At 46.2% G+C, this 24801-nt stretch overlaps 1 protein-coding gene across 2 annotated transcripts in view; it reads left to right on the top strand.

Annotated features, from left to right (window-relative positions):
- Positions 1 to 1391: 1391 nt before the first annotated feature.
- Positions 1392 to 24801, top strand: part of LOC106593970 (protein O-mannosyl-transferase TMEM260) — a 33734-nt gene continuing 10324 nt past the window's right edge. The window contains exons 1-9 of one of the 2 annotated variants that reach the window (XM_014185378.3): positions 1392 to 1556; positions 1925 to 2040; positions 7103 to 7134; positions 8880 to 9043; positions 20242 to 20419; positions 22211 to 22324; positions 22445 to 22624; positions 22745 to 22785; positions 23888 to 23974. In XM_014185378.3, coding sequence (XP_014040853.1) covers positions 1935 to 2040; positions 7103 to 7134; positions 8880 to 9043; positions 20242 to 20419; positions 22211 to 22324; positions 22445 to 22624; positions 22745 to 22785; positions 23888 to 23974 — 902 coding nt within the window. In that variant the 5' untranslated portion in view covers positions 1392 to 1556; positions 1925 to 1934. Of the gene's footprint in view, positions 1557 to 1924; positions 2041 to 7102; positions 7135 to 7507; positions 9044 to 20241; positions 20420 to 22210; positions 22325 to 22444; positions 22625 to 22744; positions 22786 to 23887; positions 23975 to 24801 lie in introns of both variants that reach the window. The other variant, XM_082973299.1, reaches the window with a different exon arrangement.

Here is a 24801-nt window from a genome sequence, read left to right as displayed (position 1 = left end):
GTGTGTGTGTATATATGCTGGATGTGAGTGTGTGTGTGTGTGTTTAAGACTGATTAGACAGTACGGGTGTTGGTGAGAGGGGAGAGAGGATTAGAGAACCATCTCTGAGTTCTTTAGGTGCTGACACCACTCCACCTCGCCAAGGGCTCAATTTACTGAGGGATCAGACCCATTTATGATATAGTGGGATTATTATCAGTTCAATAGGGCAATTTCTTTATTAGGGTAACCCTTCAACTTGGGAATGTGGACACTTGTGAGACATTTAGGGGTGCATGTACACCTCATTTCAGTATCATTGAACATTAGCCCACATTTGAACATATACTGTGATGTAGCTGGACTTATAGAAGGAATCTATGCAGCTATAAAACATAAGAGAAAGGAGACGTATATAAATGTGTCCCCACAATTATGTGTCGACACTTCCCTATCCAGTCATGATTTAATGCCTTAAGCGAACCAAACACTTATCATTTTAGTACATTTTATTGACAGATTTGTAGAGCTTTTGAAACAAGAATATCTGCACCATCTACATTCTACACCAGTGAAAATATTATTTGATCTGAGATGTTGACATGATCATCTGCTGTATGTTAGTGTTATTCATATATTACTGAGGATGCTAATCTCTCCTCTCTCCATCATTTACAAGAACCTAGAGCCTTTTTCAGCTTGACTGACTATCAACACACCCAATTAGCAACCAAAACAAATGCAGCTTCCTTCAGTAATTCCTTAACACCTCACAGGATGACCGCGACGTATAGCTTCTTTCAAAAGGCTCCAAAAGGCTGTGTTTGAGTTTAAGTTTACCTGGTTTGTCAACATTCTTAAGCTGGCCCAGTGTATTGGCTCCCTTGTAATGCATTGTACTTCCTCCGCTGAGTGATACAGAGTAGTCCATCATTGAGCATGTGATTACACACTCAATATCAGGTTAGAAGATATGACAGAAGTGATGAACCCCTTAAGTTTTTCTCAGCATATTGAGCAAGTTACAGGGCAATTTAATCTTGCTCTATCCTTCCATAATCACTTTAAAAACACCTAGGTTACAAACATATTTAATGTTCAACCCAAAAACATTTTATGGAGCCTTATGATGACCATAGCTCGGGATGAAGTATCAGATTATATATCATAATGATGTCTGTCAATCAATCTCGAAAAGAGCAGGCAAATGTTACATTTTCAAATAGATGTGCACGATGTGGATGTTTGTGTGTGTTTGCCAAATGTTCAGATATCTTAACAGGATTACTGAGTAGTAGCAGGCTCTGGTAAAAGTGTAGGGTATCACACACGCACTCTATTCCCTCTTGTTGGATGTGACCTAGACTAACCCTAACCCATTTTTTCTCCCCAAATCTCCATCTGTCAAAACTGCAGTTCCCTCCGGTTGTCCCCCTGTCCCTTGGAGAATGCTGCTGATGGGCAGACCAGGAAGTGAAATCAGCAGTGTGACTATTGTCATTTGAACTTTATACGGAATAACCTGTTGTGGACCATGCATGTATTTTTGGAAGCTAGCTATTGATATGTTTCTTACAGTAAGACGTTTAATCAATAATACCTAATATGCACGAGTCAATATGAATGGCGCGTCTTTGTAGCGGAGAAATAGAATGCGCATAGCATGGGTCTGGAGTAGTTACCAGTATCTTGGACATTACTTTCAATGAATCGGCTAGCTAGCTACCGTAGCTGGCTAGGCTACGTTAGCTAGGCTGTGCTTTAAAATTAGAATGGCTAACGTTACTTTGGCACAACAACAAAAAACATGTGTAAATAGACGTTGGGGTGTTAGCATTGAAACCTAGCGCTAGCTAGCTACTCATTGTTTCAGTGCTAGCTTAGCTTTCCGGCTAATTGTGCATGCTAGCCAGCTAACAACGCGTGTTTTCCCCCCTCTATCTAGCTAACTAGCCATGGTGGTGGAGCAGAGAAGCTGGGTGCTGACTGGCGCCACTGTCGCCTTTGTCGCAGCGCTTTACCTGCCCTGCACGCAGAAGGCTGTCCCCGGTGGAGACTCAGGTAAAGCTTTTGAGCTTGTCAGGCAGCCAATCGTGTATGGTTTATGACGAGTGACTGGTGTTGACGTGTCATCTACCGGTGATCTGACTAATCATACAGGTGCTGTATGTAGCATTGCCCTTGTTAAGGATACAACTTAATCACAGTTATATCACGGTTTGTGAGTAAATTACTTTTGCATACACCTTTTCATTGTGCATGCAGAAGTAGCTAATGTCAGTTCCATACTCTTTACATTCAAAATGATCTCTACTTACCCATATATAACTTGTTACTCAGTTACATCCAAAAACGTTCATATTATATTCGGTGCACACTTTTCTGGTGGTGACATTCCAGTGCATTGACTCTTCTCATTATATGAGGTGCCTGGATACAGCTCTGTTCAGTGGCATTGCTGTTGAATAGGCCATCAAGTCCTTTGTTTTAGTTTGTACTGTACTGTCCATGGTGCTGAATGTTTGTTTTCATGCGTCCTGCAAACATACAGTAAACATTATGGCCTATAGGCCTATTTGATAACATTTGCAAATATTATTTTATTTGTTTAGTATATCTTGTGCTCACTCAGTCTCTTATAGATTGTCTCTTTAACCATCACAAACAAACAGTACAATTGTATGTAGTTTTATAGGCCTACTTAACATAATGTGAACTGTTTCCACAATTTGTGGTCAGAACATAGTTTTTTTTCTCTTGTGCTTCCTCTGTCTCTTCCTATCAGAGGAGATTATTTTGGCATGAAGTGAAGATTGGCAGTGCATATTTATTTAATGATAAAGTAAATTTTACATTCAAATTATGACAATGAAGCGACAATGAACTGCGTTTTAAAGTTGTTTAGTAATGTATTCAGCAGGTAGTGGTGTGTCTCTGCTTGCCTGCAGACTGAGACAGGGAATTACTCCAGTGTCAGGATTACAGATTCATAGATAATCATGGATGGGGGACTGTGACATTCACATCTGCCACAATACTTTTGTCAGGCTTTAGTGTCAAAAGTCTCCTCTCCTCCACCATTTGCATTGTTATTAACATAATGTGGGTTTATTTCCTAAAGAGAAACTGCATTTCCTTCAAAAACCTCTCAATAAGAACAAGATCCAAATGTTTCTCTTTAAGAAAAACGGTTTTGTGTTGGCTAGTAGTTTACTAAGTTTAACATTCACTTTTAATGTACAGTTGTTACTAAAATAAGAAATGCCTCATTATATGCCTTGTTATTGCAGAGAGCAATGGTTATTTAGTGCAGGTAATCTATAGTTTATATGTTGTTGCAGGGATAATTGCAGCTACTCTTGACCCATGGTAACAAATTTCCATACTAAATCCTCTTTTTATTATTATTTTTGACAACATTCATTTAAAGCATTTCATGAAGTAATGGCCTGTGTAAGTAGGCTACAAACTGTGCTTAGAAATATCATACCGGTGTCAGGGATTTCGTCGTCGTCAGACGATATGGCGAAATCATCGTCGGAAAAGGAGGACCAATATGCAGCAGAATTGTGTTGGCTCATCTTGAACATTTATTAGACTCAAAATGAACATTCAAAATAACAAAACGAACTCACGATATAGACAGTCTTCTCAGGCTCACATACGCTAGACAAGAAACAATCTCCCACAAATGACAAACACACCCTAATATATGGGACTCTCAATCAAAGGCAAAGAGAAAACACCTGCCTTCAATTGAGAGTCCCAACACCAATTAATCAACCATAGAAACACACTCACTAGACTCCACATAGAAATACATAAACATAGACCATAAACCAAAAACCCGGAAATACTAAATCAAAAGCCCTTTTTCCAAAACACCACCCCGAACCACATAAAACAAATACCCTCTGCCACGTCCTGACCAAACTACAATGACAATTAACCCTTATACTGGCCAGGACGTGACAACCGGTAGGTACACTACATGACAAAAAAATATGTGGACACCTGCTCGTCAAACATCTTTCCTGCTGTACCAGCCTCCACTCTTCTGGGAAGGCTTTCCACTAGATGTTGGAACATTGCTACGGGGACTTGCTTCCATTCAGCCACAAGAGCATTAGTGATGTCAAGGACTGATGTTGGGTGATTAGGCCTGGCTCACAGTCGGCGTTACAATTCATCCCAAAGGTGTTCGATTGGGTTGAGGTCAGGGCTCTGTGCAGGCCAGTCAAGATCTTCGACACCGATCTCAACAAGCCATTTCTGTATGGACCTCTCTTTGTGCATAGGGGCATTGCCATGCTGAAACAGGAAAGGGCCTTCCCCAAACTGTTGCCACAAAGTTGAAAGCACAGAATCGTCTAGAATGTCATTGTATGCTGGAACAAAGGGGCCTAGCCCGAACCATGAAAAATAGCCCCAGACCATTATTCCTCCTCCACCAAACTTTACAGTCGGCACTATGCATTGGGGCAGGTAGCGTTCTCCTGGCATCCTGCAAACCCAGATTCGTTCGTCGGACTGCCAGATGGTGAAGAGTGATTCATCACTCCAGAGAACGCTATTCCACTGCTCAAGCGTCCAATGGTGGCGAGCTTTACACCACACTGCGCATGGCAATTTTAGGTTTGTGTGTGGCTGCTCGACCATGGAAACCCCCGATGAACAGTTCTTGTGCTGACGTTGCTTCCAGAGGCAGTTTAGAACTCTATAGTGAGTGTTGCAACTGAGGACAGATGTTTCAGCACTCGGCGGTCTCATTCTGTAAGCTTGTGTGGCCTACCACTTCGCGGCTGAGCTGTTGTTGGTGCTCCTAGACATTTCCACTTCACAATAACAGCACTTACAGTTGACCAGGGCAGCTCTGGCAGGGCAGAAATTTGACGAACTAACTTGATGGAAAGGTGGCACGTTGAAAGTCACAGAGCTCTTCAGTAAGGCCTTTCTACTGCCAATGTTGTCTATGGAGGCAGTGTGCTCGATTTTATACACCTGTCAGCAACGGGTGTGGCTGAAAAAGTCAAAGCCACTGATTTGAAGGGGTGTCCACATACTATTGTGTATATATAGTGTAGGTTCAGCTACACTGAAAGTGGATTTGGGGGCATGAATGCTTTGCTCAGTAGGTTTGTGTTGTTCTGGCATACATTCTGCAAAGGGGAAATACATTGAAACTGCATTTTGCAAGATGGAACCATTTGAAAAGCCTGGTCCAGATATGGGGGAGTAGGGGAGAGTACAGGAGAAAAGCCCTGAGTAGCCCTGCTGGTTGTGATGCTGCCGAGCGGCCTGGGCCTTTGAAAAAACATCCAGCCCCTTCTCCACAGCGTTTAGGGACGGTGCAGGATGCCCGCTCCGATAGTGCCAGCTGAACACTCTTTCCCAATTCTCCAGGTCTCCGTTTCCATGTTCTAATCTCTTTAGGTGTGATGCGCCCCAGAAGGCTTGAGCACACCCTGCGGGAACGCTGTTGTCTAGGAATGTGGTGTGTGGAAGTGACAGGGATTATGGGAAGGCTGGTGTGGGTGCCTGTGCTCTGCTATAACAAAGACTCTTGGCGTCCACGCTGCTACCCTGTCGACTCATATATTTTCCCATTTTAGTAATGGGACCGCAGCACTGCTGCATCTCTGTGCCTCTGCCACTCTGATGTTGTGGCCCTATATTATTTAGAATTTTATGTTGGTGTGTAAAAGTGTACAATATGGAATATGTAGTGTGAAATGGAAGATGAGACAGAGTGATGAAAAATGATGACAGGTAGTTCTCATGCCAGGTGAAATGGACCAATGGAAACATTTGAGCTGTGCAATTGAAGAGGTTTCGGGTTTCATGGCCTATTAAACTGATAAGAGTGAGGGCGCTTCATGCGCCAGAAACTCAAACATGATAATGCACTGTATCACAGAGGTTAAATGCAGAAAATAGAGGCAGGCGGCCAACTGTTTGAAATTATACTGCAATGTTCTGTAATTTTGGTATTGCATCAAAACCCCAGTTCTTGCAATTCTACAGTAATTTTGTATGTTTATGTGCGTTACTGATATTTATAAAAAAATCATATTTCTCAACTGAAAAAATGTATTTTAATTCAGTCAATATAGAATAACCATTTCCAACTATATAGCCAACTTTTATTGAAAATTGACCACATTTAACACCATCAGTACAATTATATAGACATATTTGCAAAGACTCTTATACACAAATGTATCAGTCAAGTTATATTTCATACAAAACCTTGATGCAGAAATTACAATTCTCATTCCTTTATCTGTTTTTATGTAGAAAAATAATGTCATTGAATTGTACCCCAGAGAAAACAATATCTGATGTTTCTATATTCGGCCAGCAGAGGGTGCTGTGTAGGACACACGCATATCAATTACATTTCATCTGAACAAAATTTCAATTTTCATGAGTGGGAGATGCAAACATTGGGTGAAAAATCTGTGTAATTGGAAACGCTTTGGATAGATTCTGGCACAAATGGGTTTGTGCCCAAAATGATCTGATGCATCCTGAAATAGCATTTAGGGGGATGAATGCAGTTTATGCTGCACCCCACACAGAGGTAGAGTCATAAACCTTGCAACCAGCTCCTGTGTCCTTAAGCTTACCTCATCATGCTCTCATTGTCACCAACACTGCCTCCGTCTCTGTGTCCTCTCTGGACCAAAGGAGAGGCTGGGAGTCTGGGAACAGAGAGAAAGGGATGGAAAGACGAAAGAGAAGGGACCTGGTGCATGAGGAGGTTTGGAACAGGAGTGATACTCTCAGAGCAGCCTACGTGTGTGCCTGTGTGGCGAAGCATTGGGGAGGAAGTGTTATGGTGTGTTTGTGTGTGTGTGGCGGAGATGGGAGTAGTTTTGCTGTGTGTGTGTGTGTGTGTGTGTGTAGGGGGAGGGGGGAGTCAAGGGAGAATCGAGAGATGAAGAGAATGAGCGTGCCGCTTAGGAAATGTCACACTGTGAAGATTTGCAGGTTTTGATCCAGGCAAATTAATGCAAAACCCCAGTGCAAGTATTTGATTTGGGAAAACTTTGGAGCAGACTTGTCTCTTAATAATAATTATTGGGTTTACATTAATTTCCTCCCATATTGTCTTCCACAGGAGAGCTGATCACCGCTGCTTGTGAGCTGGGGGTAAGCGTTAGCCGTATTGTTTAATCAATTCACTCATTAACTCCTTTAAGCATTACGGAAGTTTAATTAAGCATGGGCAGAAAGCAGATTAATTTACTTTCAGTCCACAGGTTTTTCCCTTCTTTTCTATACACTTATTTGACTAAGTTGGAAGTAGAGAATGCTATAATTTGCAACCCGTTTTTCAAATCCAATTAAAGTCAATGGTAAGGCGATGGCTTTCTTAGGCTCTGCCTTATGTACGGTATAAGGCTCATTATATCTTTTTTTTTGTGTGTGTGTGTAAGCTGGGAAGAATGAACTAAATCGGGTTAACAGTTATAATAAGTTTTATTATTTAATAAAGTTTATTACGCTGCTGTGATCCTTTTAGGGAGGCTGTGTCGGTGTCACTATGCCAGTAATCCTGCCGTTAGTGCCGCAGTCCGTGTGGCCTGCGTGTCAGGCCTCCCCAGTGTTCGGAGGTCCTCCCTGGGCCCGGGGACGCCGGCCCTCCCCTCTGATCCCCAGAGCTCTGGAGCTCTCTCTCCCCACAGCTCCCAGTGGCCTTGGTGTCCCTCCGCTGTCCTTTAGCTCTTTAACTATGAGCTGGACCATCTGGATTTGCCCCCACATCCCGTCTTTCCTACCTCCACCTCATGTTCACCTGTGTGGTGCTGCCTGCCCGTCTGACCCAACCATCTGTTTATCAAACTGGGATTTTTCACTGTCTCCCTTCACCCCTTCTTTCTCTCTCTATCTCTCTCGGGCTCCTCCCATTTCACTGTGCCTTTTTACCGCCCACATTTCTTCTCCTTCTGTCTTTCCATTTGACCTCCCTTTGACCTCCGTAGCTTTAAAAGCTCCTCCAGTCTCTCCCCACTCTCCTCAGACCTAGCTGAGGCTGGTTGTTGTGGACATACCCAGGGATCCAGTGAGCCTCCGCCGTGTCCGTGATGATTGGTGGTGGAATCACTCTCTCACCTCTCAGTGGCGGCTTCATTTGAAGGGCTGCCCCTGCTCCCCGGCTGACCCAGCCTTATCAGTGCCAGGGAATGAGTCTGTGTGTAATGACTGAGCCCTTATCGGCCTGGAGGAGACTTAATGGCTAATTGCAGTGATTGCTGGGATCCCCCGGGTGAGAGTGGCTGCGGCTCTGAGGTGATTTGGGGGGCTGGTGTGCACCACGTGCTGCAGCACGGACCCCAGGGAGTTGCCTTGTCCTTGGGAAGTGATGAAGGGAGGAAGAGGAGGAGGAATGGTTTGTGTAGAGAGATGAAAGAGGGTTGGGAGGTCCTCTCATAGCAGAGTCAATCAGTCAGTGGTCAGGTCACAGTAACAGTATGGCTGTCTAGGCCTGCCACTCCATCCCTTCACCTCCACCACCACTCCCCCTGGGGCACTCAGGTACAGCACTGGTGGAAGTGGGGCTAATTAAAATGACAGGCTTTCATTACCCTGCTACCTTCTCTCCCTTTCATCCTGCCTCAGCCCTGTGCCCCCACTCTGTATAGTTCCACCACACTTATTTAAACATTTCTCACTCTTCAAACTTTTTAGCCTGATATCCAGGGCCAGGAGTATTTCCTGAACGGCCAGGAAAAACTTGTACCTATACACTGATGTCCTCAGGATAGTGGGCTCCCTCCTGTCGCTCTCCTCATCATCCCTCCCCCGGTTACTGTCCTCTCTCTCTCTCTCTCTCTCTCTCTCTCTCTCTCTCTCTCTCTCTCTCTCTCTCTCTCTCTCTCTCTCTGTTGGTGCAGGTGGCTCACCCCCCAGGATACCCAGTCTTCACCCTCCTAGCCTGGCTGGCTCTGTCCCTGCTGCCCTATCTCTCCCTCTCCATGTCTCCAGCCCACAGTGTCAACCTGCTGAGCAGCTTGCTGGGGGCCGGGGCCAGCGGGGCCCTCTGCTTCACTGTCTGCAGGTAAGACTACAGCACATCGCTAGGGCCAGGCGTCTCTCCTGGTCAGGTCACCTAATCAGGAAACACTCCAGGTCCTTCTTATCTAATTATAATCAACATGGTTAGTGTCTGCTGCATCCAATAGGGCTGTAATTCTGCTATTCTGCATGTTTGTCAATGATATAGATCAGTGGTTCCCAAACTTTTTATAGTCCCGTACCCCTTCACACATTCAACCTCCAGCTGCGTACCCCTCTAGCATCAGGGTCAGCGCACTCTCAAATGTAGTTTTTTGCCATCATTGAAAGCCTGCCACACACACACTATACGATACATTTATTAAACATAATAATTTGTTTTTGTCACAACCCGACTCGTGGGACCAGGGCACAGGTAATAATATAATAATAATCAATAATTTTGCTCTTTACTTAGCCATCTTACATATAAAACCTTATTTGTTCTTCAAAAATGGTGAATAACTCACCACAGGTTAATGAGAAGGGTGTGCTTGACAGGATGCACATAACTCTGCAATGTTGGGTTGTATTGGAGAGTCTGTCTTTTTCCACACACAGTCTGTGCCTGTATTTACTTTTCATGCTAATGAGGGCTGAGAATCCACTCTCACATAGGTACGTGGCAGCAAAGGGCATCAGTGTCTTAACAGCGCGATTTGCCAAGGCAGGATACTCTGAGCGCAGCCCTATCCAGAAATCTGGCAGTGGCTTCTGATTTAAATTCAATTTTTACAGAACTGTTTGTTGCAATTTCGATGGGGCTCTCTTGTTCAGATATTGGTAAGTGGACTGGAAGCAGGGCATGAAGGGATAACAAATCCAGTTATTTGTGTCGTCCGTTTCGGGAAAGTACCTGCGTAATTGCGCACCCAGCTCACTAAGATGCTTCGCTATATCACATTTGACATTGTCCGTAAGCTTGAGTTCATTTGCACACAAAAAATCATACAATGATGGAAAGACCTGTGTGTTGTCCTTGTTAATGCAGACAGAGAAGAGTTCCAACTTCTTAATCATAGCCTCAATTTTGTCCCGCACATTGAAAGTAGTTGTGGAGAGTCCCTGTAATCCTAGGTTTCCAGTGGTTTGCAGAAGAGGATGTCTTCTTTAATTGACCCCCCATAAATGTAACGGACATATACCAGGAACTGTGCCACGCCCGCCACATCTGTTGACTCATCCAGCTGTAACGCATATAATTCACTGGGTTGTATGCGAAGCAGTAATTGTTTCAAAACATCTCCTGCCATGTCACTGATGCGTCGTGAAACAGTGTTGTTTGATGAAGAGATTGTCTGTATAGTTTTGTTTGCCTTTTCCCCCAGCATTGTCCCAGCCATATCCGTGGCAGAAGGAAGAATTAAGTCCTCCACAATAGTATGGGGCTTGCCTGTCCTAGCCACTCTGTAGCTCACCATATAAGACACTTCTAGCCCCTTCTTATTCATGGTATCTGTTGCTTTTATACATGTCTTACTACTCGAAAGTCGTCTTAATTCAACAACAAAAAACTCCCGTGGCTTATTTTTCAAATCGTCATGTTTTGTTTCTAAATGTCTGTGCAAGAGTGAAGGTTTTATCGAGCTGTGAGATAGTACTTTTGCACATATAACACACTGTGGCTGAGGAAAGGCACTACTCCCAATATAAGTGAAGCCCAAATCAATGTAGTTCTCATCATATTTGCGCCTCTTCGATAGTCCAACGTCCCTGTCTGTTGTTCGGTGTTCCCCCGGGTAAGGGGGCAGTAGCTCTTCGGCTGCATCAGATTCACAACTATCAGTGTCCATGCTAGCTGGGCTAACAACGAATTACTGATGTTAGCATTGGATGTGCTCGTGGAAGCAGAACAACTTGTTTTGTTGACAGGTGCAGGTGTAGTACTGCGGGTAGTAGCAGTACTACAAAGTGGAATTTCCGCGAGAGAGTAACGGTTAATGTGATTGGATGTTCATTATTTGACTAGGCTACCTGTATTTGACATTGTGTTGTTATTTCGCTGAACACTAGATGGTTTAGTTTTATTTTTGGCAGTGAAACGAGGCTACTCAGGTGAGAACAAACTCACCCAAATGTATAGCCCTGTTGGAAAATATAAATGGACTGTTTGAAAATGTGATTAAAAAAAATATATATCATTTTTTTTTATAAAAAAAAAAAAGTAAATCACATTTTTATTTGGCGTACCCCCGACGGCATTGCCCGTACCCCTATTTGGGAATACCTGATATAGATAATAACTAAATGGATAATTACTAAATGAGCCAACAAATTGGTTTTTAGCACAAAATGTAAACTCTCTTCGTAGCACAGTTCTGTAATCCCTGAACATTTTCCAACTGACGTTTGCATCTTGCTGCTTGGTGAAAGGACTGGTGATATTTTTGGGTCGTTTCTGACAGGCAGTGGTGTTCCTGATCCCCCTGTTCTGTATTCAGAGCAGAGTCCCACCACACTCCTCCCCCACAAACACACCCAGCCTGTTTACCCATCGCCTACCCGTTGTGTGTGTGTGTGTGTGTGTGCGGTGCGTGTGTGTGTGCGGTGCGTGTGCGTGTGTGTGTGTGTGTGTGTGTGTGTGTGTGTGTGTGTGTGCGTGTGCGTGTGCGTGTGCGTGTGCGTGTGCGTGTGCGTGCGTGCGTGCGTGCGTGCGTGCGTGCGTGCGTGCGTGCGTGCGTGCGTGTCACAGCCCCCTCCAAGTGCCTGACAGCTCCCATCACCCAGCGTGCTCCCAATCCTGACATGGCACGATTTCTAATCTCCCCCTTCTGCACTCCTGGGTCTAAAAGGGACAGGATCTTCCCTCCCTCCCTCCCTCCCTCCCTCCCTCCCTCCCTCCCTCCCTCCCTCCCTCCCTCCCTCCCTCCAATCAGGACCTCAGAATGTTAGCCACTGTGTTTCTTTACATTCCCATGCCACCCTGCCTACGGCCCTCCTCCTGCAGCTCTGCCTGCCTGCCTGCCTGCTGACCCCATCATGTAAGGAGTCTTTTCCCCCCTCTCTCTCTTTGTGTGCTTTTATCTCACACTGTCGCCTGGCCTATCTTACATCGACCGTTTGCTGATTTTGGTAGTTTCCTCCATGTGTGCTCTATGCAACATTGGTGGCAGCTTAATTTCAGACTTTTCTCCCATAGTTTTACATTTACCTGGCCCATTTATGCATGCAGTGCTATTTTGAGTATGTACTGTGCACCGTGTTAGATTTACCATTCCAACAAATTAATTGTGGCGTATGTTAAAAACTGTGCCATTTGTAGCACAGATACAGAACCAGCAAGCTGATTTGGGCCAGAGAAAGCAGGGAATACAGGGCTGGTAAAGGGAGTGTCACTGCTCCCATGTGGGCTGGGTCCATTTCCTGTGTGCTTGGCCGGTGGTGTCTGGGTGGCAGGTGGGCTGAAGGGGGTCAGGGTACAGGGTCAGCCCTGCTGGAACAGGACAGGGGCTGGGGAGGAAGTGCTCTCTCCATGTGGACTGGCCCTCAGCCCGGACTGACTGACTTCAGCCTCACTCTCAGCCCCTGTCCTGCCTCTCCTCCTCTCTTCAGAGGTGACTCATAACCTGAAACCGGCTGGCCTCCCAAGAGAGGACAGAGGAGAGGAAAATCCTTATTATTTCTTTCCACTCTCACTCACTCCAAAAATCCCAGTATGTTAGTGGCTAGCCAGAGCTTAGTGAAATGGTGCGATTGATAGTTTATGAAACAAATTCCAAAACGCAGTTGAGTCCATATCGGAGACAGAGACAGAGAGAATGAGATCCACAGAGGGAACAGTTAGAGAGCAGTTGTTCCCTCTGTGGATTGTTGCTCTGTGGATCTCATTCTCTCCGTCTCTGTCTCCGATATGGACTCAACTGCGTTTTGGAATTTGTTTCATAAACTATCAATCGCACCATTTCACTAAGCTCTGGCTAGCCACTAACATACTGGGATTTTGGAGACAGCATCTATGCATGCTGTCTGAAGATATTTGGACCACAACACATGGAAAGTGCTGCCCTGTTTGTAATCTCTAAGGATTTAGATCAAATTTTGGATTATAATTAAACTAAGTGAAAAGTCATTATGAGGACCCCCCTAATGGGCTGATGGGCACTGAGGACTTCAGCCAGAGCACCCAGTCATACCCTCTAAGCTTTTAAGTATGAATGTATAATTTACGCTTTTCAATTTGAAAAATAAGCATAAAGGTTTTAGTCATTATCTGTCTGGAGCATGATTTGGGTTGAGGCTGTGGCTGGAGTTCAGCTGGCAGACTTGGTATGGTACTGATAGGGCTTGAGGGGGCAAGGGGGGTAGATGGTTTCCGGAATGGTCGCTGGGGGCATTGGGTGCTTCGCCCGTGCCCGGTAGGGTGGCAGAGATGACATGCAACGCCCCTGTGGGGGTCCCTCCGGCCAGACCTGGCCCTCAGACTAAATGCCAAGACTGACCAGTCTGCACTCCCTCCCTGCTCAGCCCTCTCAGGAACATTTTAGCTAATCTCACTAGGCTGAACTATAGTAATACCTATTCTATGTCTGTGATTGACATTTCCCCTGGTTTGTATCCAATCTCCATATAACTTTTGTTTGTACCACAGCAGTATTTTGAGAGTGGTTATGCAAGTGGTTGCACCAGAGGAATAGTCACAGTTTCAAATGCATAGGGACTTACTGCATTGAAGTTATTACATGTTATCCACTTTTATTTTTTTATGGACTTGAAGGCAGTTCCTCCAAAACAGTAAATTGCAAGACCTTGAAATTCGTCTGTAATATTCCCAACATAGCAAGCCTTTGATGTATCAATTTAAATTAGTCGGACAGATTGCTGTTTTTTAATATGGTGAAATGTAAATTGATAGACTTGGAAGCCATTTCTCCCTAAACTGCAAGTTGCGTAAGTGTAAAATGTAGCACTTAGCTTCCCTTTGATTTGTCAATTACAGCACACTTGGCTTAATCACATGGTTTGATGGCCAAATGGCCCGTCTCCTATGTTATCACACCAGGACTAAACAAGCCTTTAAGGATGGTGGCCATAATGATAATAATTAGTAAATCAAATGTTATTCATCACGTGCTTCGTAAACAACAGGTGTAGACTAACAGTGAAATGCTTACTTACGGGCCCTTCCCACAATGCAGAGAGAAAAATAGAAAAACAATAACACGATGAATAAATAAATACACAATGAGTAACGATAACTTGGCTATATACACGGGGTACCAGTACCGAGTGGATGTGCAGGGGTACGATTGCACTTGAAACTTCCTAGGAATAATATATGACCCTATCAGTCCTACAACAGTCCTCTATACAGTGAGTCTCAGGAGGACTATAAGAACGTGTGTACCCTGTGAAAGAGGATAATCCAGAGAGCTCAGTATTTGGTGCTCCCTCATTTCACAGTTTATCTACTAAAGCTCCTCTGAATCTGTGCTACCTGAGAGGAATCTCTCTCACGCCGTTCCCATAGTAATCCTGAGACAGAGACAAACGGAGTGACACAGTCAGTGGAACGCTAAAACAACAAAAACACTGTCACCACCAACATCCAACAATCAGCACTTTTGACACGTCGTGTGATCGTACGATTACATAACAACAGGATTCGTGAGGCGCACCAAATGTGCCCCGGCCCTTCCCTCCCCCGTCCCTTCCCTCCCCCATCCCAAAGGCACACCGGCGAGACACTCACCTGCCAAGAGCGGGCCTGTGTGGACCAGCTGATACGTCAGTGGACCGCAGGGCGGGCGGTGTGCCAGACCATGCCTAGTGCCCAGTGCTGTGGCCCAGGCTCCTTATAGTGCCTCCACCATATGGCCCTGATGGTGCTCCCCCTCCCTACTCCCCGCTGCTGCTCACTCAGGTGGCTTGTTTTTCCACTGGGCTGGAGCTGCTGGAGGGACATTTGTGGCGGGGTCATCACTGGATCTGTGTGTGTGTGTGTGTGTGTGTGTGTGTGTGTGTGTGTGTGTGTGTGTGTGTGTGTGTGTGTGTGTGTGTGTGTGTGTGTGTGTGTGTGTGTGTGTGTGTGTGTGTGTGTGTGTGTGTGTGTGTGTGTGTGTGTGTGTGTGTGTGTGTGTGTGTGTGTGTGTGTGTGTGTGTGTGGTTTTATAGGGATGAATAGGGTGGGGGGGAAACAGCTGCGCATCCCCCTTTCTCCATCCGCTACCCCCCCTGCCGGTGGCCAGGCAGCCCCTCCCTTTCACATCTGTTGTGGTCAGGTAGAATCTACATCAAGGCACTCAGTGTTCAGAGCCATACTTCTCTCAACCATAGATTGAAGAGGGTAGTTGTATTGTTGTTTGGACCTTTGCCCTGTCTGTATGATATCCTACTGTCTCCTAGGACATGAGGCCTCCCTGCTCCTCTCACCCCCCATCCTCAGCATGACCAATGGTTCCCCCTAGGATTCATCCTGTAATACAGTTAAACAGATGTTTAATGAAGATGTTATTTCCTCATTACTGGCAGTGGGATGGGGATAGAGAGGGGTATGAGGGGGGTAGATAGACAGCATAACAAAGTACCAGTTTAATATTCCTCTCGCCTGTGGCCCTGAGATTGTGTCTGCCTCGGACGTAAATTTTACATCCCTCACCCACCACAGGCAGTCTTAATAAGGCACTAGGCTAGTAGACGGATCAGACTCGGCAATTACAATTCAGCCAGAATTAGTTAATGGAATCTATAGAGTAACATTTATATATCAGTGGTGGCTGCCTAATGACTTTGTTGAAATAGCTGCAGCAGCAGCATAAAAATGGCTTTCTGTGAATCACATAAGCACAGGATTTCTGTCATTTGTTTTTTTCTGTTTTGTGTAATTTTTGTGTGTTGGGCTGGAGATTAAGATGGCATTCTGGGAGAAATTGTCATGTCAGTGGCTGCATTGTTTGAGCGGGATTGTGGTGATTAATTTTGCATGCACTCGGAAGCGTTGGGGCGGGCGGGTGCTCTCCTGGAGGAGGGGTGACTGAGGCACGCTCCACTCTCTGGTCCTGATTTACCACTCCTCTTCTCTCCTATCTGCTGCTGTGGTTGCTGCTTCTGCCTGATTGGGGAATTTAAACAGGAATGTGTGCACATTTAGGAAGGTTCGTTTGCTAGCTGCTGGAAGGCTAGGTATTATGAATAAATTCATAACATTTTTATAATGATATATGTAGCACCCATAATATCATGGGTATGATCTACTTAGACATGTGTAATATATGCTTTATAGTAGATAGTTAAATTGTTACCTCTATTTTACCTAGCTTGGCCCAAAAACAGGGTTGCATGTCTGTTTCCCAGATGTGATGCAACAGAGCACTTACCCAGAAACACTGTCATATTATCTAAAGATCCTCAGTGTTCAGCCCACTGTCCTGTCCTGGCCACATCTAAACCCTGGGGTGCCAGTGTTACTGAGCCAAGGCCAGCTGGAACCCTGTGTCCCACCAGGCTAGACCAGGCCAGGCCAGGCCACCACTTCATGGGCTTCATCCTAGCCTCTTCAGGAATGTGTGGTTCTTTTCCAGCCATGTCTCTCCCAAAGCGCCACTCACGGAATGAGAGAACAGTGGAGGGCTGATCTGCGATGGCACGGCTGTGGCATTATATGTGACAGTCCATCCCCTGGGCTGGCCCTTTGTGTTGCCTCATTCCCTACACATTCACTACAGACAGGCTGCTGGTGGCCCTTTGTGTTGCCTCATTCCCTACACATTCACTACAGACAGGCTGCTGGTGGCCCTTTGTGTTGCCTCATTCCCTACACATTCACTACAGACAGGCTGCTGGTGGCCCTTTGTGTTGCCTCATTCCCTACACATTCACTACAGACAGGCTGCTGGTGGCCCTTTGTGTTGCCTCATTCCCTACACATTCACTACAGACAGGCTGCTGGTGGCCCTTTGTGTTGCCTCATTCCCTACACATTCACTACAGACAGGCTGCTGGTGGCCCTTTGTGTTGCCTCATTCCCTACACATTCACTACAGACAGGCTGCTGGTGGCCCTTTGTGTTGCCTCATTCCCTACACATTCACTACAGACAGGCTGCTGGTGGCCCTTTGTGTTGCCTCATTCCCTACACATTCACTACAGACAGGCTGCTGGTGGCCCTTTGTGTTGCCTCATTCCCTACACATTCACTACAGACAGGCTGCTGGTGGCCCTTTGTGTTGCCTCATTCCCTACACATTCACTACAGACAGGCTGCTGGTGGCCCTTTGTGTTGCCTCATTCCCTACACATTCACTACAGACAGGCTGCTGGTGGCCCTTTGTGTTGCCTCATTCCCTACACATTCACTACAGACAGGCTGCTGGTGGCCCTTTGTGTTGCCTCATTCCCTACACATTCACTACAGACAGGCTGCTGGTGGCCCTTTGTGTTGCCTCATTCCCTACACATTCACTACAGACAGGCTGCTGGTGGCCCTTTGTGTTGCCTCATTCCCTACACATTCACTACAGACAGGCTGCTGGTGGCCCTTTGTGTTGCCTCATTCCCTACACATTCACTACAGACAGGCTGCTGGTGGCCCTTTGTGTTGCCTCATTCCCTACACATTCACTACAGACAGGCTGCTGGTGGCCCTTTGTGTTGCCTCATTCCCTACACATTCACTACAGACAGGCTGCTGGTGGCCCTTTGTGTTGCGTTACTGAGGCCATCCCAGACAAGCGCCAGGCAGGTAGGCGTTTGGTGCTGGGCTTCAGTGCAGTGCTGGCAAGCCTCTGGCCCATGTCTAGGAACTGAGGGGGTAAATGAGGCAGGTTTTGCTTTGACTCGTCAAAGTGACAGTGGCAAGCTATTTGTGTCCTACTGTCTGTCCCCGTAGAGGACACTGGGAACTATATCTGTGTTGGTTTGAGGACATGGATTGTGGACATGTGGTATTTGTGTTTACCTTGAATGTATTTTGTCTTCTTCTGCTTACTGACCTACAGTTTATACTCTATTTAGGATATTTCTAATTTAGAGAGTGAATTGTTGTACAATTTTGGTAGATGTATTTTACTTCAGTAAGAGCTTGATGATTATTGTTCAAATTTCCAGGATTCTTTCCTCTTAAATGGTTTATATGTTTCTTTAGCAGGGCAATGATCTCCCAATATCTTCATGAAATACATAGAATTTCTGTACAGCATTTCTGTTTAGAATTCCTTTGTCATCCAGTTAATTACCCCAGTGATGAGACTGAGACATTCTGGCACACTCGATCAGTTCAGGGTAAAATACCCTCACTGAGAACATATTATTCTCTTGCCATGTCTCAACCAGACAGCTATTGTCAGTGAGCCACAACATTACAGCACAGCAGCATCCTGCAACACACTGAGCTTTGATAACAGGAAACATGGCCACAATGGAGTCAGAGTCCCTTCCTCTTCATCTCTCTACCATGGGAGCAGCCAGCCCCAGACTTAGCCCAGATAATGAACCATGGAGAGGCTAAAAGACTGACTGGGAACCCAGGTGGTCCTCTGCAGACAGACAGGTCATTTAAACCTGAGAGTACACACATCACTGGGTTGTTACACACTGACAGGCCCTAGGAGAGAGATGTGTCAGTCTCTCAGAAGGAATAAAGGGCCAGGGGACAGGAGTGTGGTTGTGTGTATGTGGGAGTGTGCTTGTCAGGCAGCTCTGTAGAAGCCAAAGCAAGCCTGGTGTAATATCCCCATTACTTCCAGGGACCCCAATACTGCGCAGCACCCTGTTCTACCTCAAAACCAGCCCCCCTGCTAAGCGTGTGGGCTGGGGTTAATTGCCGCGCAGGGGGGTAGAATTGAGGGTGCGGGGAGTCCCTGTCCCTCAACAAAGTCCCCATCTGCCCCCCACCCCTTCCTCCTACCCTTCAAGTTACAACTAATTCCTGCATCGGTGCAGTGAGAAAGACGCTGCTATCTCTTACTAAGACTGAACCCACCCCCACACCCAGACACCCCTTCAACCCCACTACAACCCCACTACAACCCTGCATCACATAGAACACAGAGCAAAAAGACTGGAGGATAGGAGAGGTATTTTTTACTCTCCTCTCCCTCTCTTTTTTCTTGATTTACCCCGCTTTCCTCAGAAAGCTCCATTGTTCCCCTAGCCTAAGTCTCATCAGGCCTTTTGTGGCTGACTATCACAGCGGCAGGCAGCGAGCTGGAAATGTATAAATGGTATCATGCCTTGTGATTAATGGCGGTGCTTATGAGTCAGGTCTGATAACGGGCCTGCTCTCTACTCAATTTCAGATACCGTTAATGGAATCTGTCTTCTGCGATTGTAATGTGAGAGCGCCTAATTTGCTATGGAGCTTGAAGCTGTCACCGGCAAGGGATTGTGGGGTCATAAGGGACCTGGCAGCCGTTTGGCCTGCAGCTTGTATCTGCCGTGCTGAATAGAGCAGCTCTCTGCCTGTCAGTTAGCTGATAGGCTGATGAGGACTCTAAGCCACTCCACACAATGGCGGAAAGGGCCATACTGCCTGACTTCCTTAATTGTGGAGCCCGTTCATATTTCAGAGCCAGCGTGCTGGGGACTAGGCTGCTTTTTTTTTCTTCCTCTTTCTCCCCCTCAACTTTTTTCCTCAGTTTTCTTCATTTCATCCTCATACTCTCACCCCCCCACTCACACATCTCTTTACTATTTTTCTTTTCTTCCCCTTCTCCTCCTCTTCATCATTTGTTGTCCCTCTTCCTCTCCCTCTGTCTCTCTTTCTAGTAAGTGGTGGGTCTTAGTATATGACGGATTATCCCAACTTTGCTTCAGTTACCACTAAAGAGATGGAGGCAGGAGAGGAAGCAGGGAGAAACTTTTGTGCACACATTATTGAAGTAAAGGACCATATCTCTCATAATGGTTATTTATGTCAGGCTGCTCTGGTGCTGCTGGAGAGGAAGGTTGAAGGATAGGTATGGAAATGGTCTAGATTTTAGATAGTACCTATAGCTACACAAATATAAGATTTATTGCAATGACAGGTACTCCATAATTAACAAAAATGTGCCAATGATTTTTTTGAGCAATCATATGCATCAATCCTAAATATGATTTTCAGATCTAGCTTTGGGATAATTACTCATGCCCACATTGCCCGGAGCTGCTCATACCTATGATTGGACAGTTACTCTACAATTAAAAATGGGAAAAAATGCTATGATTTCTTGAGCAGTTAAATTTGCGTGTTAACCCCCGTGCCTCACCCTCTTCCCTCTACTGTAGACTGGCAGGCCCAGGGCCGGGTGCGGTGCTGGCTGGGGGGGTGTTTGCTGTGTCCAGGCTCAGCTGGCAGTGGTCGGTGGTGGCTGAGGTCTTCTCCCTCAACAACCTCTTTGTTGGGCTCCTCTTCTCCCTGACTACCAGCTTCCACTGTGCTGACAGTGCCCCCCAGAGGAGGAAGGTAACCCAGCCCTCGGCACACACTCCCTCCACAGCTTCCACCCTCACACCGGACAGAACATGCATATCAGCCACATCTCCCAGACCAGATAGACTGTTCCATGGTGATATCACAACTGTCTGCCTCAGGAAACTATACTGTACAACCTATATACTGTACAACCTATATATACTGCTCAAAAAAATAAAGGGAACACTTAAACAACACATCCTAGATCTGAATGAAAGAAATAATCTTATTAAATACTTTTTTCTTTACATAGTTGAATGTGCTGACAACAAAATCACACAAAAATAATCAATAGAAATCCAATTTATCAACCCATGGAGGTCTGGATTTGGAGTCACACTCAAAATTAAAGTGGAAAACCACACTACAGGCTGATCCAACTTTGATGTAATGTCCTTAAAACAAGTCAAAATGAGGCTCAGTAGTGTGTGTGGCCTCCACGTGCCTGTATGACCTCCCTAAAACGCCTGGGCATGCTCCTGATGAGGTGGCGGATGGTCTCCTGAGGGATCTCCTCCCAAACCTGGACTAAAGCATCCGCCAACTCCTGGACAGTCTGTGGTGCAACGTGGCATTGGTGGATGGAGCGAGACATGATGTCCCAGATGTGCTCAATTGGATTCAGGTCTGGGGAACGGGCGGGCCAGTCCATAGCATCAATGCCTTCCTCTTGCAGGAACTGCTGACACACTCCAGCCACATGAGGTCTAGCATTGTCTTGCATTAGGAGGAACCCAGGGCCAACCGCACCAGCATATGGTCTCACAAGGGGTCTGAGGATCTCATCTCGGTACCTAATGGCAGTCAGGCTACCTCTGGCGAGCACATGGAGGGCTGTGCGGCCTCCCAAAGAAATGCCACCCCACACCATGACTGACCCACCGCCAAACTGGTCATGCTGGAGGATGTTGCAGGCAGCAGAACGTTCTCCACGGCGTCTCCAGACTCTGTCACGTCTGTCACATGTGCTCAGTGTGAACCTGCTTTCATCTGTGAAGAGCACAGGGCGCCAGTGGCGAATTTGCAAATCTTGGTGTTCTCTGGCAAATGCCAAATGTCCTGCACGGTGTTGGGCTGTAAGCACAACCCCCACCTGTGGATGTCGGGCCCTCATACCACCTTCATGGAGTCTGTTTCTGACCGTTTGAGGAGACACATGCACATTTGTGGCCTGCTGGAGGTCATTTTGCAGGGCTCTGGCAGTGCTCCTTCTGCTCCTCCTTGCACAAAGGCGGAGGTAGCGGTCCTGCTGCTGGGTTGTTGCCCTCCTACGGCCTCCTCCACGTCTCCTGATGTACTGTCCTGTCTCCTGGTAGCGCCTCCATGCTCTGGACACTACGCTGACAGACACAGCAAACCTTCTTGCCACAGCTCGCATTGATGTGCCATCCTGGATGAGCTGCACTACCTGAGCCACTTGTGTGGGTTGTAGACTCCGTCTCATTCTACCACTAGAGTGAAAGCACCGCCAGCATTCAAAAGTGATCAAAACATCAGCCAGGAAGCATATGAACTGAGAAGTGGTCTGTGGTCACCACCTTCAGAACCACTCCTTTATTGGGGGTGTCTTGCTAATTGCCTATAATTTCCACCTGTTGTCTATTCCATTTGCACAACAGCATGTGACATTTATTGTCAATCAGTGTTGCTTCCTAAGTGGACAGTTTGATTTCACAGAAATGTGATTGACTTGGAGTTACATTGTGTTGTTTAAGTGTTCCCTTTATTTTTTTGAGCAGTGTATATAATATGAGGAATTAAGTCTCCTCTTGTTGTTGTCAGGTTTCCCATTGGGGGGCGCTGTGCTGTGGCCTGGGTCTGTGTAACCAGCACACTCTGGTGTTGTACGCGGTGGTCATCATTCCTTGGGTCCTGCTCCAACTCTACTCTCACAGGGTAAGTTTAACAACAAGCTCTTCTCCATCTGAGTGGCCATAGAGACGTGACACAACGAGGTAGAAGAACTGGCCCATCTGTAAGGATGCTGAATAGATGTTTATTGTGTGATTGCGTCAGGAGCTGTCTGTGTGTGGGCTGATGTCTCTGGGACTGTGTTTCCTGGGGGGTCTACTGCCCTACGTCTACCTGCCTATCTCCTCCTACCTGAACACAGCTCGCTGGAGCTGGGGAGACCAGACTTCCCTCTCAGGCCTCTTTACTCACCTACTGAGGACTGAATACGGCACCTTCAGCTTGGTACATACTTCTATACATTTACCTGTACCAACGTGCATTATCTTTGAGCTTGACCACAAACTCTAGCGTGGGACATGTAGTGGTGATTGATGTGGTAGTTTCTTTAATATGTGACCCTAGGCCAAGACAGAAGGTACCGGGAACCTCACCATGATGCTAAAGTGAGTATGCCCATCTTTATTAGAATATTCATTCACTTTATTTTACAGATGAAGTCATTGCTATAGCATGAATTGTTCCGGTGTCTTGCTTTTAAATGTTGTGCATTTGAAGGTCATTCATTGGATAATGTGATCTGTAGAAGTGACAGAGTGGGTTTTCTCATGGTTTTGGCTCTAGACAGACCGGTTTAAACATCACACAAAAACCCATCAGTTCTGTTCTGAAGGAGGGAGCCCATCCATCGCCAGCACTGGAGCCCGTCTCTCTCTCCTCTCTCTCCAGCTTTTGTTCTTCCCTCTCTCCCATCAAAGCAGAACTGAACCTGCTTAGAGGGCCAAATCCCTGTGTTCTGTTTCTCCAGCAGTTTGAAATGATCACTCTGCTCTGGTGTTTAAGCGTGACAAGCTGTGATGACAGACACTGCAATATAGCGGAGAGATTTGTTTTCCTCCAACAACCCCCTCCATCTCCCCCCTCCGTCATCCAACTTCTGTAATTGTCTATGGCTGACGACGGGTGGGAAGTATGCGTCTTAAGACCCCCCCACCACCAGCCCCCCCGTCTGGCCCCCACCCCCTTCCATCACCCCTGCTGGTTGATGGACAAGCACACCTTCAAGACAAGGGAGAGAGGCAAGCATGACAAGCATGTCACATCGGGGATGTAAACCCCACTAGACAAGCTGACACAGTCTCACACACACTCTCTCTCTCCCCCCCTGATATAGAGACTCAATAAGCCATCAAATAGAGAATTATTAAAGAAGATGCTCTGGGAAAGTGTGTCTGTGACTGACAGGCACTCTGACAGGGGTTGAGTAGAGGACACATTCAGTGGTGTCTGTCACTCGAATGGAAGGGTGGGGACTGGGGGTGCATACAGTCAACAGAGTTAGTCTGTTTGATTGGGGGGGGGGGGGGGGGCACAGTTACTGGTGTATTCCAATCTGATGAGGAGGAAATGAGAGGACATTCAGTAATTGGTGTCCTTCAGTTTGATGGAGGTTAGAGGGATGCGGTCATCAGAGGTTTTTGGTGTGTGTGTGTGTGTGTGTGTGTGTGTGTGTGTGTGTGTGTGTGTGTGTGTGTGTGTGTGTGTCAGGGCTCAGCTGGACCACTGTATGGCTGACCTGTCCCTCCCCGTGCTGGTCCTGGCTGGACTGGGCCTGTTCCTCGTCTCCTGGGACAGGTAAGGAATCACCTGGCAGACCAACCTCCCCTCAGGGCAATTATTAGCATTTGGGATGTAAAGTTGAATCCCTTCATTTAGATATGTTACATTACGAATGGAATAGTGGGCGTACAATATCATATGAATTGGAGGACTTATAGTATCATACTTCTTTCTCTGAGAGCAGGCTGCTTGTTGCATGTAGGAGAATTTAAGATGCTGGTTAGGAGAACTGACAACTAAGGTTAGGAGAATTTACGTAAAAGGTAAGGAGAACTAATGACAAAGGTTAGGAGAATTTACGCAAAAGGTTAGGCGAATTAGGTTAAGGTTAGGGGACTTGAACATGCAACCTTCGGATTACTAGACGGTTGTGGTATACACCCAACCTTCCTTCTGTCTTAAATAACCAGACCTTAATTCAATTTGTAACGTAACATATCATACAAACATTTACGTAACATAGCAAACGTCTGAATTATGAGTCCAGTCTGGGCACATCATTCTCTCAGACATGCACAATCTAAAGTTCGTTGATCTCAACATGAGGCTAAAAGCTGTCGTGCTGTCAAGGCTCTGTACAATGAAAAGGAGATTTTGATGTGTGTTTTTTGTACGTCTACTAGTTGTAATGATGTGAATGTGAATGTATGTATCTGTATATAGCAGTGCTCTCTGATGCAGTAATTCATTACAGAAGTGGCTATGTTGGGGTCTGTTGGGTGCCACTGATAAGGCAGAGCCAGGGAAACCCATGAGCAAGGCTGTCCCCAGGGCACTACCCACCACCTACCTACCCCTACCCACCACCTACCTACCCCTACCCACCACCTACCGCCCTCTAC

This window comes from Salmo salar, chromosome 01 (genome assembly GCF_965601325.2).
Source record: "Salmo salar chromosome 01, fSalSal1, whole genome shotgun sequence".
In the NCBI taxonomy this organism is placed as follows: Eukaryota; Metazoa; Chordata; class Actinopteri; order Salmoniformes; family Salmonidae; genus Salmo; species Salmo salar.
Note: the sequence above shows the minus strand (reverse complement) of the source record. Positions and strands in the feature narration are given on the sequence as shown.